The 13,351-nt window shown below is 48.9% G+C and overlaps 2 protein-coding genes across 3 annotated transcripts in view; one reads left to right on the top strand and one right to left on the bottom strand.

Annotated features, from left to right (window-relative positions):
• Positions 1-1,638: 1,638 nt before the first annotated feature.
• On the top strand, positions 1,639-6,515 carry Snrnp35 (small nuclear ribonucleoprotein U11/U12 subunit 35). The gene is made up of 2 exons (XM_005329557.5): positions 1,639-2,086; positions 5,700-6,515. Exon 2 carries the CDS (start codon positions 5,703-5,705, stop codon positions 6,435-6,437), a length of 735 nt encoding a protein of 244 aa, XP_005329614.1. The 5' UTR covers positions 1,639-2,086; positions 5,700-5,702; the 3' UTR covers positions 6,438-6,515.
• A 3,117-nt stretch (positions 6,516-9,632) lies between these two features.
• The window catches only part of Rilpl1 (Rab interacting lysosomal protein like 1), a 33,432-nt gene continuing 29,713 nt past the window's right edge, over positions 9,633-13,351 (bottom strand). Inside the window, exons 7-8 of one of the 2 annotated variants that reach the window (XM_005329556.4) lie at positions 12,175-12,262; positions 9,633-10,123 (exon numbers count right to left, since the gene is read on the bottom strand). In XM_005329556.4, coding sequence (XP_005329613.1) covers positions 10,118-10,123; positions 12,175-12,262 — 94 coding nt within the window. In that variant the 3' untranslated portion in view covers positions 9,633-10,117. The remainder of the gene's footprint in view (positions 10,124-12,174; positions 12,263-13,351) is intronic. The other variant, XM_005329555.5, reaches the window with a different exon arrangement.

The following is a 13,351-nucleotide window of genomic DNA, read 5'->3' on the forward strand; positions in this document are numbered from 1 at the left end:
AGGGGTGGGACAAAGGGAGGAAGCCGGAAGGGCTAGGGAAGGATATTCACCAAACCATATTTTTATATTGTGTTCATGTATGAATATGTAACAACAAATCCCATCACTGTGTGCTATTTTTTTTAAAAAATATAATTAATTATAATATATTATTTCTAATAATTTGTAGATATTTGTAGTATTTAAAAATAGATTTGTAGGGGCTGGAGTTGTGGCTTGGTGGTAGAGCACTTGCCTAGCATGTGTGAGGCCCTGGGTTCGATTCTCAGCACCACATATAAATAAATGAATAAAATAAAGGTCCATCAACATCTAAAAAAATATTTAAAAAAATAAAAATAAAAATAGATTTGTAGATTTTTAAAAATAGATTTTAAAAATATTTAATGATATTATTTCTAATAATTTGTAGATATTATTATTTTTTAATATTTATATTTTAGTTGTAGTTGGACACAATACCTTTATTCCACTTTTTTTTTTTTTTTTTTATGTGAAGCTGCGGATTGAAACCAGGGTCTCGCAGGTGCTGAGCTACAACCTCAGTCCCAAGATATTAATTATTTTTAAAAAATATATTTCAGTTATTGATGAACCTTTATTTTATTCACTTACTTATATGTGGTGCTGAGAATCGAACCTAGTGCCTCACACATGCTAGGCAAGTGCTCTATCTTTGAGCCACAACCCCAGCCCATGTAGATATTAATTATATCTACTCCCTCTCACCCTGGGTTTTAAATTTAGCTCCTCCTTCCTTTTTAAATGCAATTTTTAATTTTTTTCTTTAGAGAGAGAGAGAGAGAGAAAGAGAATGAGAGAGAATTTTTTAATATTTATTTTTTAGTTTTCAGTGGACACAACATGTTTGTATGTGGTGCTGAGGATCGAACCTGGCCGCACGCATGCCAGGCGAGCGCACTACCGCTTGAGCCACATCCCCAGCCCCCCAATTTTTAAATTTTTAACTTGACACATAATTGTACATATTTATTAAACTGGGCTTCTTACTGCAGGGGTTTTCTGTGCTCTTACAAAAATCATCAGGGAGCCCGGCACTGTGGCATGCTTGTAATCTCAAAAGACGTGGGAAGGTTGAGGCAGGAGAATCACAAGTTGGAGACTAGCCTTAGCAACTCAGCCAGATCCTGACTCAAAATAAAAAATTAAAAAGGCTAGGGCGGTATCTTAATGGTAAAGAGTTCCTGGGGTCTGTCCCCAGTACCAAAAATAAGTAAGTAAATAATTGATAAAAATAAAAATAGAAAGATTTGGGGATGTAACTCAGTGGTAGAGCCCTTCCCGGTTTAAAGGAAAAAAAAAATACTGTTCTACTTATGTGGAAAGTGAACTTATTAAGTCCAAGTGTAACAGGGGTTCACTAGATGCTTTGAAACTTACATGTTTTTTCTTTTTCCCAACAATCTTCTCCCTGACCTCCTCCCTGATCTTCTTTTCCTTAACCTTCTCCTCCCTAATCTCATTTTCTCTGAGTCACCTCTTTAAAAGACCCCTGTTCTTGCTGATGGGAGAATCCCAGCCTTTGGGACAGGAGTCCTGGGGTTTCTTCTTTGCTAGCAAAGCAATAAACCTTCTTTTTCCTGTTTCTCAAAACCGTATCCTCCTTATTGGATTGGCATGGGGACAAGGACCGAGCTTTCGGTAACGCAGGGATTATGAAACCTCTGGGACCGTGTATAAAATTTCATGCCAACGGGGCTCATTAAAAATCATCATAACCACACGTGAGCCTAAGCCGTTCCCAGAAAAAACTAACTGCACATTCGGTGCTATAGCAACTGGTCAATTAAGCATTTTTTGTTTTCGTGTAAAAAAAAAAAAAGAAAAGAAAAGAAAAAAAGAAACAAATGAAAGTGCAATCTCATCGCAAGATAGCCGCCCCTGAGGTCCAATGCAGGTGACGGGACGTCTTAAAACGGCAAAAGGAAAACAGCATCTGACGAATCTGCGGATGGCAACGTAGACGTCTGGTCGAGGCCGGCATCAGGAAGCTTCCTTTGCCCGGAGTCGGGGCATATCTATCTCGGTGTCTGAGAAGGTCTCCGCGAGCCGGAGCTGTGCCGAGGTGAGTGGGAGCCTACGAAGGGACGGGCCCGCGTCCGAGGGAAAGAAGAGGGACTCTGTGGGGATGCTGTGGCCGCCGAGGTGCGCGGCGCCATGTTGAAACCTGGCAAAGGGGGACAGTTCAGAAGCTGCGTTGCGGGCCAGAGGGGCGAGAACTGGAGCGGAAAGGTGGCCCTTTCCTCCTTGCGCCCATTCAGGAGGTGAGGGGTCGGAGGACCCAGCCAGGCTGAGGTGGTGGCTGAGGGAATGGGGGCGCTGGCAGTGTGGCGCAGGCCGTCCCACTCCGACTTCCGCCCGTGCTTCTCCAGCGTCATTGCGCATGCCCGGAGCTGTCGGCGGGAGCGGGGCTTTGGCTCATCCCAAGACCCTGGAAGGAGAGACTTGTATAGAACAAAACTTTGATTTGTGTTATAATATCTTATAAACAAGCACTTTCTTTGATACCATCCAGTCCGCAAAAACCCAGTGACGTGGCGTGTAGACGCGTTTTATAGATAATAATTCCGATTCTCAAATTTTTAAATAAATTTTAAGTTTTGGCACCACATGGTAGAACTGGGTCTTAGGCCTTGAGAGTCTGACTTCCAACCTAGTGCTTTTTGTCGTTTTCCCATATTTTTGCCTTTGACGGTTAATTGCCCCATCCACTTCCACCCCATCATTCCTCTCTCAAATCTCTCCCCTGACCAGAATGTAAAAATCCAAGGAGATTATTGCAGGAGATCTCAGTATAATGCTGCGATGCTGCATACAATTAGAAATATCGTATTGTATTATGAACAGTGCAGGCTGCTGTTGTATTTGATAAAAACATGCAGATGAGACAGAACAAATCTTGTGCTTAATTCTTTATCATTCTTTAGATTTTAATTTTAAGTAATTTTAAAGCTTGGAACAGGAGCTGTCACTATGTACGATAATGTAAGTTTTTTAAAAAAATATTTTTTAGGAATAGTTGGCCACAGTACCTTTATTTTATTTATTTTTATATGGTGCTGAGGTGAAGATCAAACCCAGGGCCCCACACGTGCTAGACTAGCTATACCACCGAGCCACATCCCCAACCCCAATAATTTAAGTTTAGTTGGTGGATCCTTGTGACTTCTTTTTGTGTGTGTAGTGTTGGGGATTGAACCCAGGGCCTTGTGCATGCAAGGCAAGCACTTTATCAACTGAGCTATAAGAATCCCAGCCCATGGACATGGTTTTTTTATATTGCATGAGGAGGGGTTCTTTTCCTCCTGGGGTTGGAGGTGGATCATGGATCTCAGTCTCCAACACCCAGAATCCTGATGGATTTTCTTCATTCCAATCTCCAAAGCCTTATCTTTCATGAAAGCCCCCTGAGCAAATGGTCAAGAGCTCAAGCTCTGGAGTTCAACACAGCTCCTGGTTCAAAGCTCCTGGTTCAGATCCCCTCACTGGGCCACCACTTAGCTTTATGACTTGGGGTAATAGTCTTTATTTTTTTTTATTTTATTTTTTTTTAGTACTGGGGATTGAACCCAGGGGCACTGCTTAACCACTGAGTCACGTCCCCACTCCTATTTTATATTTTATTTAGAGACACGGCTCACTAAGTTGTTCAAAGCCTCACTAAGTTGCTGAGGCTGGCTTTGAATTTGTGATCCTCCTGCCTCAGCCTCCCCAGCTGCTGGGATCATAGGTGTGTGCCAGGGTGCCTGGTTGTGTCCAGCTCTTCTCATCTGACAGGATGGTGACAGCGGTGCCTACCTACATGCTGTTGCTGAGAGCTGAGAGGAGGGTTTAGCACAGTGCTTGGCACCTGTTAAGTGTTGGACTAATCTGTAATCATCATAGTTTTTTCCTGCAACCCTGTGATGGAATGGGGAATAAGACTAAACTCCAGGAATATCAGGCCCAGTAGATAAGGGGTCTTTATAGACCAAATACCAGAATATTGGGACCAAAATACCATAGCTCCATCTCTTCTGTTTTCACGTGGAGAAATTCTATCCATGAGAGAAAAGACAGTGAGCCAGAGCCAGAACAGGACTGCAAATGTCTCACTCCTGTCCTCTGTGCCTTCTGATGCCCTCAAGGTCTATCATCCTTTACTGTTTAAGATAACCAGAGAAGCATCTTCTCCAAAGTTGCTTGACTTTTAAAATTTTTTTCAGTGCTGGGAACCCAGTGGCACTTAACCACTGAGCTTACATCCCCAGTTCCTTGTATTTTGACATAGGGCCTCCATGAATTGTTGAGGGTGGTCTTGAACTTTCGATCTTCCTGCCCCACCCTACCCAGTGGTGGGATTGGCAGCATGGCCACAGTGCCTGGCTTCCACTTGCTTGTCTTCCACTTGCTTGTTGATGACGACAGGCGGGACCCTCCTCCTTCCACCGCCTGGTGGTGTGTGGCACAGTGTGCTCCCTCTCCATTCTCAGTGATGGGCCCTTTTGTTTAACTTGGAAGGCAGTTAGTTCAGTTCCCCAGTGTTCAACAGGAAGTGTCCTAGGACCTGGAGATAATAAACTCAAGGGTGTTCACTGTGCGTGGGGCAGAACAGTCAGTCCAGGAGGGGTCCCGGGAGCCGGGGGAGGCACATTTGCTCTGTGGGGGGAGTTTGAAGCTGGACTTGGAAGGATCAGTGGGATTTCTAAAAGTGGATGTGTGGGAGGCAGAAAGGAAGGAAATATTCCCTGCAGGGCAGCTGCACAGGGCAGAGAGGAGCTGAGGACTAGGTGCATCCAGGAGCAAGCCTTCTAGGTGTGCAGAGGCTTTGTAATGGGGTTTGGTGAGAGTGTGAGCCAGGCCAGAGGCCTCAAGTGCAGTGCCCTTGGCTTTGAGTTTATTCTGTGGGTGTTCAGCTTTTTACTGGGGGAGCAGTTCCACAGTGTACCCCATTAGCAACTGGTCACTGCCCCTACTCACCCCATCAACTGAACAAGCAAAGCAAAAAGATTCTTGAAGAAAACTTGAGTAAGAGGAGAAACTTTATAGACATCATTTTAATATTATGGGAAGATGTCATCAGGTTGAATGACCATGGACAGGCTACAGAGTCCTGGTTTTGGAGGAGGGGGTTATGTGAGTGTTAGCCAGGTCTGACCTTAGGATTACAGCAGGCATCCCTAGAGTCAGTTGTCACCCATCAGAGTGACTGACAACTGCGGTGTGCCCACCAGTGAAAGTTCCCTGTAGTCAGTTCCGGGGCTCCTGGGATAATAGAGTCAAGAGGAGATCCCAGGTTCCTGGGGAGCAGAGGAGCCTGCCATCTGGGCTACTCCTGAGCTGCCCTCTCAGCCTCCTGTGGCCACCTTGTAAATTGATTTATTTTAATAAAAAAAAAAATAAAAAATAAATAAATGCAAGTCCCAGGGTTACTTTACCACTGAGTTTCCCAGGGTGACCTTGAGCTCGATCCTCCTGCCTCAGCCTCCTGGGCGCTGGGATTTCAAGCGTGGGCCATCTTGCCTGCCCTCTCACCCAGTCCCAGGCAGTGGAGGGTCTGGGACCGTGGGCCACACCACGGAGCAGTGTCAGTGTCCCTTTGTGGGGGAACCAGGCTCACGCCCTGGGCTCTGACTGGGTGGGGGACTGGCAGCTCTCGCTGCCCGGGCTGCATGGCCCTCACCGCCTGTCTCCCCCAGATCATGAACGACTGGATGCCCATCGCCAAGGAGTATGACCCGCTCAAGGCGGGCAGCATCGACGGCACGGACGAGGACCCGCACGACCGCGCTGTGTGGAGGGCCATGCTGGCCCGGTACGTCCCCAACAAGGGCGTCACGGGGGACCCGCTGCTCACGCTGTTTGTGGCCCGGCTGAACCTGCAGACCAAGGAGGACAAGCTGAGGGAGGTGTTCTCGCGCTACGGCGACATCCGGCGGCTGCGGCTGGTGAGGGACCTGGTGACCGGCTTCTCCAAGGGCTACGCCTTCATCGAGTTCCGGGAGGAGCGCGCCCTGCTCAAGGCCTACCGCGACGCCGACGGGCTGCTGGTGGACCAGCGCGAGCTCTTCGTGGACTACGAGCTGGAGCGCACGCTGCGGGGCTGGGTGCCGCGGCGGCTGGGCGGCGGCCTGGGCGGCAAGAAGGAGTCGGGGCAGCTGCGCTTCGGGGGGCGCGACCGGCCCTTCCGGAAGCCCATCAACCTGCCGGTGGTCAAGGGCGACCTCTACCGAGAGGGCAAGCGGGACCGGAGGGAGCGGTCCCGGTCCCGGGAGCGACACTGGGAGTCCAGGGCCAGGGACCGGGACCACGACAGGGGCCGGGAGAAGAGGTGGCCAGAGAGAGAGCCAGCCAGGGCGTGGCCTGAGAACGACTGGGAGCGGGACCCCAGGGAGGACAGGCCCAGGGGGAGGGAGAAGAGGGACCGAAGCAAGTAGAGGCCCGGTGGGGGACGGGACAGGGGACAGGGGCAGGCTGTACTCAATAAAGCACGAATAAAGCTTATTGATGATGGAGTTTGGAGCCCGGGTATTTCCAGGCCGGAGCCGAGGTTCAAGGTGGTGTTCTGCACCTGTCACCTTCACCACCTCTTTAGTCTGCCTTTTTTAAAAAAAATATATTTTAGTTGTTGATGGGGATCTTTATTTTATTCATTTATTTATATGTGGTAAGGAACCCAGTGCCTCACACACTTGCTAGGCAAGTTCTCAACCACTCAGCCCCAGCCCCAGCCTCAGCCCTTCACCACCTCTTTCTAAAGACACAGTTTCGTCTTGTCTTTGGCAGTGCTGAGAATGGGACCCAAGGCCTGGTACCTGCTGGGCAAACGCTTTTCCCTGAGCCATATCCCCACCAATCACTGTTATTTAACAGGATGGAGAAGCAGTTCTGCTGCTGGTCACATTTGTACAACAGGCTCTTGTGAGCTTTCATTTGCCTGTAGAGAATTTGTCTTGATTTTCTCTTTGAAATTTCTTTTTAAAAATGTTATTTTATAGTTATAGTTGGACACAATATCTCTATTTTTATATGGTGCTGAGGATTGAACCCAGCACCCTGCATGTGCTTGGTGAGCACTCCATGGCTCAGCCCCAGCCCCAGCCCTGAGTTTGTTTTTTTTTTTTTTTTTTTTTAATTTTTGGTTGTAAATGGGCACAGTACTTTTGTTTATTTTTTTTTTAATTTAAAAATTTGTTTTAGTAGTAGATGGACACAATACTTTCATTTTATTTTATTTTATTTTTATTATTATTTTTTAATGAGCTGCCAGATTGAACCCAGTGCCTTACACATGCTAGGCAAAAGCTCCACCACTGGGCTGGGGATGTGGCTCAAGTGGTAGTACGCTTGCCTGGCATGTGCGCAGCGCTGGGTTCAATCCTCAGCACCACATACAAATAAAATAAAGATGTTGTGTCCACCGAGAGCTGAAAAATGAATATTAGAAAATTCTCTCTCTCTCTCTTAAAAAAAAAAAAAAAAAAAGCTCCACCACTGAGCTGCAGCCCCAGTCCCTCTGAAATGATCTTGAGTGTGGGGCAAAAGGAGGGCATGGCTCACAGTCCTTCACATTGATCTGAGACTCTGGGACCCTGATCTGGTCAGAATAAATTATATCTTTTTTTATTTTTTCCTCAGTACTGTGGATTGAGTCCCAGGGGCATTTACTGCTAAGCCATATCATAGTCCTTTTTAAGTCACATCCCAGTATATTTTGAGACAGGGCCTCAATAAGTTGTTGAGCCTGGCCTCCAACTTGCGATCCTCCTGCTTCCTTCAGCCTTGCTGGTATCTGGGATCACAGGCATTCGCCATCACTCCTGGTCCTTTTCTGTTTTTTTATCCATAGCCCAAGTGTTGGTTGAATTGAATTAAAAGTAGGATAGAGCTGGGCATGGTGGCTCCCAATGAGCCTGTGACAGGACTGCAAATTTAGCAAGATCCTGTCTCAAACAAAAGACAAACCAGGCTGGAGACGTGGCTCAGTGGGAGTGAACTCTGGTCCAGTCCCTAGTAACACGTAAGACGCTCAAAGGGATGGGAGAGTGCCAGCTGCAGAGGATACGTGGACTTAATACTAACACCAGTCCAAACATCTGGGCACTCTCAAAGGTAAATTCTAGCACAAACTGCTGAACCCTATGTTTTCTTCTGATTGGGATTTAAAATTAAACCCCAGCATTGTGGGGCTGTGATCTGTGGCAGTCTCATGGCTCTCTGAAAGGTCAAGCTACACAGAATGAAGTGAAGAACACAGGGGTCAGGATCAGCGAAGGCACTGTGGCTTGTTCTAATGGGCTGAATCTCCCTTTTCTGGTTATTTGGCTTCTGGTGGGTTTGAGAGCCAGATCTACTGGCGTTAATTTCTGTGGACTTAAATAAATACCATACCGCTCACATAATTTTGAAAAAAGTGACATTTAGCATTTTTACTTATGGCGGTATCTCTGAGAGTTTAGGTTCTTGAAATTCAAGAGATTTCATCCAACATAAATAATTTAACACTAGAGTTACACATTCATCCCAAGGTGTGTATATGTGTTATGTAAAGAAAAAAAATGTGTTAACCAAAATTTAACTTTAACTCAGGGGTATTTTATCATTGAGCCACATCCCCAAGCCCTCCTTTTTTTTTGGTCCTGAGACACATCCCCAGCCTCTTTTGTTCTATTTTGAGATGATAGGATCTTGTTAAGCTGCTGGGGCTGGCCTCCAACTTGTTGTGATCCTCCTGCCTCAGCCTCCTGAGCTGTTGGGATTACAGTACTGCACCTGGCCATGCTCCTACACTCTTTGAGAATAAACACTAACTGTTCTAAGGTGCAGGCCAGTTTGAGAACCACTGCTCTAAAGCAACTACATATCCCATCCAAATCATTTCCACAGCAGAGGCTCTTTAGATCCTGCAGATCCACCTCACAGAGACTCTACTGAATGCACAGAATGGCCCCACCTGTCAGATATCCTTGAATGCTCTTAGGCAGTGCTGCCTTTCTGGATCCCTGAACACCTCGCCCTGTACACCAGGTGTTCCACAGGTGGAGAAAAGCCATGTGAGCCAGCCCATCTGCTCAGGGGCAGCCAAGGCAGCTGGCCACTGCAGCTGTGAGCCAGGTGTGCAGTCCCAAGCCACCTGCCCCTTCCCCCCCTCAGCCTTCCTCTGCTACCCCACCTGTCTTCCTGCATCGCCTAGGCTACGGCACCCTGCTCCCAGTCTGGAGACATTTGCTTTCTTTGCAGGATGCTAAACCCAGTGAACACAGAAGAAAAAAGATGCCATTAAAAGGAAGGGAAAAAAAACAAAACCCACACACGAGATGTTCTAGCACCTCATCCTTAGCAACTGTTGAGTCAGGACAGCGGGCTCAAGGTGCATGGCCTTGGATGTGGCCCCATGCTCTGGACTTAGGAGGAGCAACTGCCGGCTCTTGCAAAATTGTCCTGTTGCTTTATGTCTGAGCTGGGCAGCTCACCCGGGGACATCAGGTTGGCTGTCCAGTCAGTACGCTCTCTGCAATCTTTTATCACCACGACGGTCTCATGATAACACGAGCCGCCTCTTACTGCCTCCCACAAAAGTGATGATAAATCCTCTACACCTAGAATTTCATATAAGGCAAAGCAAACAGCAGTTACAATGGCAAGTGATGTATTTGGCTTAAAGAAGCTTGTTACTAAGGTTAACGCAAAGTCTGGTCTCAGTCCACGGGAATATTAAATATATATCCTAAGGGGTCAAAGTCATCTATTATAAACGGCAAAAGCCCTGGATATAAATAGACATTTCTTTAGGGTTTGGCATCAGTTTTTCAATGTCCACCCCCAAAGCACACAGTTTGTCTGAGGGGTTCATTTTGAGGGCTCGTCTGCACTGGGGCGTAGGCCAGCGGCCCCTGGCTGGGGTTCAGTGGGCTCCCTTCAGTTTGGTAGCCGGTGTGGCCTGCGGACGTCTGTGGCCCTCGGGTGGAGGGGTGACAGTCACAGGTGCTGCAGGGCTTCCTGTCCTTGCTCTGTGTACCCGTCGTCCCGCTGGGTGTTGGCCCACTGGCCGAAGGACTCGTGGATGTGCATGCTCCTCTGCGTGTTGGCCAGGCGCTTCTTATCTCTGGAGAAGAAGCTAAACCTTTTGGAAGGGAAATGAGACAGAAATGAGAGCCGGCCCTTTGCCGCACGTGGTCTTTTTTTGTTGACAATGCCAGGGACACACAGCAAACATGGGGGCAAATCCACATAAGGAAGAAGTCACAGGGTAGGTCAGAGGATTCTCTAGAAAGCAGCAGGGGCGTCTGCATGGCATTCAGCCCCAAGACCTTGGAGGCCGCTTGAGCAAGGCATGCACATGTGAAATGTGTGAGATCCTTCTGGGGACCAGGGGACACTGAGAGTTATGGGAACACATCTCGGTTCTGTTCTTTAGTGCCAGGAGTGGAACCCAGGCCCTGCTCATGCCAGGCAAGCGCTCTGCCCTAAAAGGAGTCCCTGAAGTGTGTGGAATTTAAGGTGATTCTGATGTACACCGCGAGTGCTCCTAATTGAAGTAGTTATGGGTTTATGTGATGTCAATCGGGAGACTATGGAAGTCGCACATTGAAAGCCCAGATTTCATAGATTTTACTGCTTAGGATGAGGCTCATGTAGGTATTCAAGAAAAATTAGGCTAATAAAATGTGTTAAGTACATCTTGGCACAGAGTTCTCTGGTTAGAAACACAGTGTGAATATAGTAGGTGAAAGAAATTCGGGAAACATCGGTTTGGACTTTCCAAAATGGGCCCTGGGGATGTGTTGCTATAACCAGCTACAGCACCGACAGGTACCACAGGCCCAGGGTCTTCCCTTTGCAGTGCTGGGGATGGAGTCCAGGGCCTGAGCATGCAAGGCAGACACAACCTTGGCCCAAGAAGTTTGTCTTTCTTTCTTTCTTTTTCCGCCCCCAGTACTGGGGATTGATCCAAGGGTGCTTTAAACCAAATTGTATCCCAGTTTTTGTTTTTGTGGTTTTTTTCCAGAGTCAGGGTCTCCCGTCTCCCTAAGTTGCCCAGGTTGGCCTGGAACTCGTGGTCCTCCTGTCTCAGCCTCCTGGGTCACTGGATTACAGGCCTGTGCCACTCTGCCCAGCTCTGGCTGTGACTCCTGCATATGGATCACAGTGAACCTGAGAGACAGAGGCAGAAGAGAGCACAGAGCTCGCGGAGAGACCTATTAGTCTGCTTCGAGATCGCATGAACAGCGACTAGGACCCAGGCCCGTGAACCTGGCCCCTTTTGAGGATCCCCAAAGCTCTAAGCTCCTGGGTCTCTATCAATACTTCAAGCTCTAACGGAATTCCTCCTGTTGCCAGCAAGTTCTTACTCGCCTTTCTGAACTCCGTGAGAGAGAATATAACAGCTGTCTTACGTTTCCTGGGGGCAGGAAGAGGACTCAAACCATGGGGACTTCACACCTTCACGTCTCTGTTCACCGGGCGCTCCGGGCCTCCTCTACCAGGAATCAAGTATTCTTTCATCAGAAAGCTGGGGAACCCGAGTGTATCCCAGGATGTTCTCCCTAGCAAACAGGGGATCCCTTCTCCACAAGGACACGTGAGTGTGTGGTCCCACTCCACAGGGGACTGCAGCAATGAGCTGTCGGAAACGCAGCGTGACCCTGTCGTTGGCCTCTGCCGACGGAAGCAAGCAGGAAAGCCACTCAGCATGGCGAGGTCCCCGCAGCCGCCCCCCTGCTTTCCTTTCTGTCACAAGATCAAACAGTGGCTGCCCGTGGCTCAGCACAACAAAGAGGTTTAGGAAGCGTGGCACCACGAGGAGGGAGAACACGGGTTAGTGGCACTCGGAGATGGCAGTGGGAGGTGCTTACTGACCCGTCAGTCAAAGGACCTTCTTTACTGCATCGTGGACAAGGTGGTTTTGTGTTTTTTGGTTTTGTTTTGTTTTGTTTTTTTTAGAACAAAAACAGAAAAGATAAAAAGAATTAAGGGTGATCGAGCCGAGACTCCAGGGCGGCAGCGTGCAGGTGGGGCAAGAGAGCAGTAGCTCGATGGCCACTTCAGATGCCATCGCACAGGTGACGGCCATGCAGTTCAAGTGACCCGAGGACACAGGCCAGCCCCAGCAGTAGCCTCAGCACACCCCCAAGGCACAGGTCAAATGGAACCTCAAACACACACAGTGCCTACAAAGGAAACGAGGCGTCGCACAGGCTGCAGCGTGGGGTCATCTAGAATCAGTCCAGCTGCCACCATGGGCATGATGGCTGTAAAGATCCTGGTCAGAGAAGTACAGACAGACACGGAGAAGATGAACAGGGAGTGACAGCCGGGCCCGGGGCCGCACGCCTCTGTGTCAGGGGTAAACTGTGTCCCCTTCCCACTCCAGCTGTGGACGTCTGCTCCCCAGCACCTCAGAATGTACCCTCATATAGAAACGGGGTCCCTGGTGGATGTCACCAGGTAGGGCGAGGCAGCACTGCAGGAGGACGGGCCAACCCAAATGTTCTCCTCAAAGGCAGCGACTTGGATGCGAGCCTGAGCAAGGGGCTGTCGTGTGGTCTCGGAAGCCGAGCCCTGGGTGACCACAGGCTGTATATGCCATGGCCGGCCAGAGAGGCCAGCAGACCACAGAGGGGAAGGGAGCCTGGACTGTCCTCATGAGCCAGCCTGCTGACACCCTGATCTTGGGCTCTGGCCTGAACACCTGAGAGCCGATCATTTGAGCCCCCCACCCCGTCTGTGGCACTTTGTTACAGCAGCCCAACAAAACATGGAATATGATAGCCACCGAGGGAACAGAGTGTCCCTCCAGGGAGGGACAGAAGGCCTGGGCGTGGGGGGAGCCGAAGGTGCTTCCAGCCTCCCCCAGCACCGCGAGCTGCAGGCTCCCTGCTCCTAGGCTGGCCGGCAGGATGAGGGCCAAGGCAGCTGTGCCACCCTAGGGGGTCTTCCCGTCTGGGTGGGCCACTGCCACAGCCAATGCTCATCTGTCCTTCAGCTGGGACACAGAAATGAAGACAACTCCAGGCCTCCAGAGCTTATTGTGAAAAGCTATATTTTTTTTTCCTTTTTGGGGCAGCCAGGAGCCCAGGGGTGCTCTGTCATTGAAATACTTCCCAAGGCCTTTTGTAAAATTTTAGAGACAGGCTGAGTGCAGTGGTGCGCACCTGTAATCCCAGTGGCTCAGGAGGCTGAGGCAGGAAGATTGTGAGTTCGAAGCCAGCCTCAGCAACTGCAGTTCAGAGAGGCCCTATCTATAAATAAAACATTCAAAAGGGGCTGGGGATGTGGCTCATTGGTTAAGCAGCCCTGGAATCAATCCCTGGTTCCAAAAAAATTGATGTCTCCATATTTTTTGAGACAC

The sequence above is a fragment of the Ictidomys tridecemlineatus genome, chromosome 2, assembly GCF_052094955.1.
Source record: "Ictidomys tridecemlineatus isolate mIctTri1 chromosome 2, mIctTri1.hap1, whole genome shotgun sequence".
Classification (NCBI taxonomy): domain Eukaryota; kingdom Metazoa; phylum Chordata; class Mammalia; order Rodentia; family Sciuridae; genus Ictidomys; species Ictidomys tridecemlineatus.

Excerpts from the sequence above, each read along its gene's own strand:
- Snrnp35 (XM_005329557.5), top strand. The coding sequence starts at position 5,703 with ATGAACGACTGGATGCCCATCGCCAAGGAGTATGACCCGCTCAAGGCG.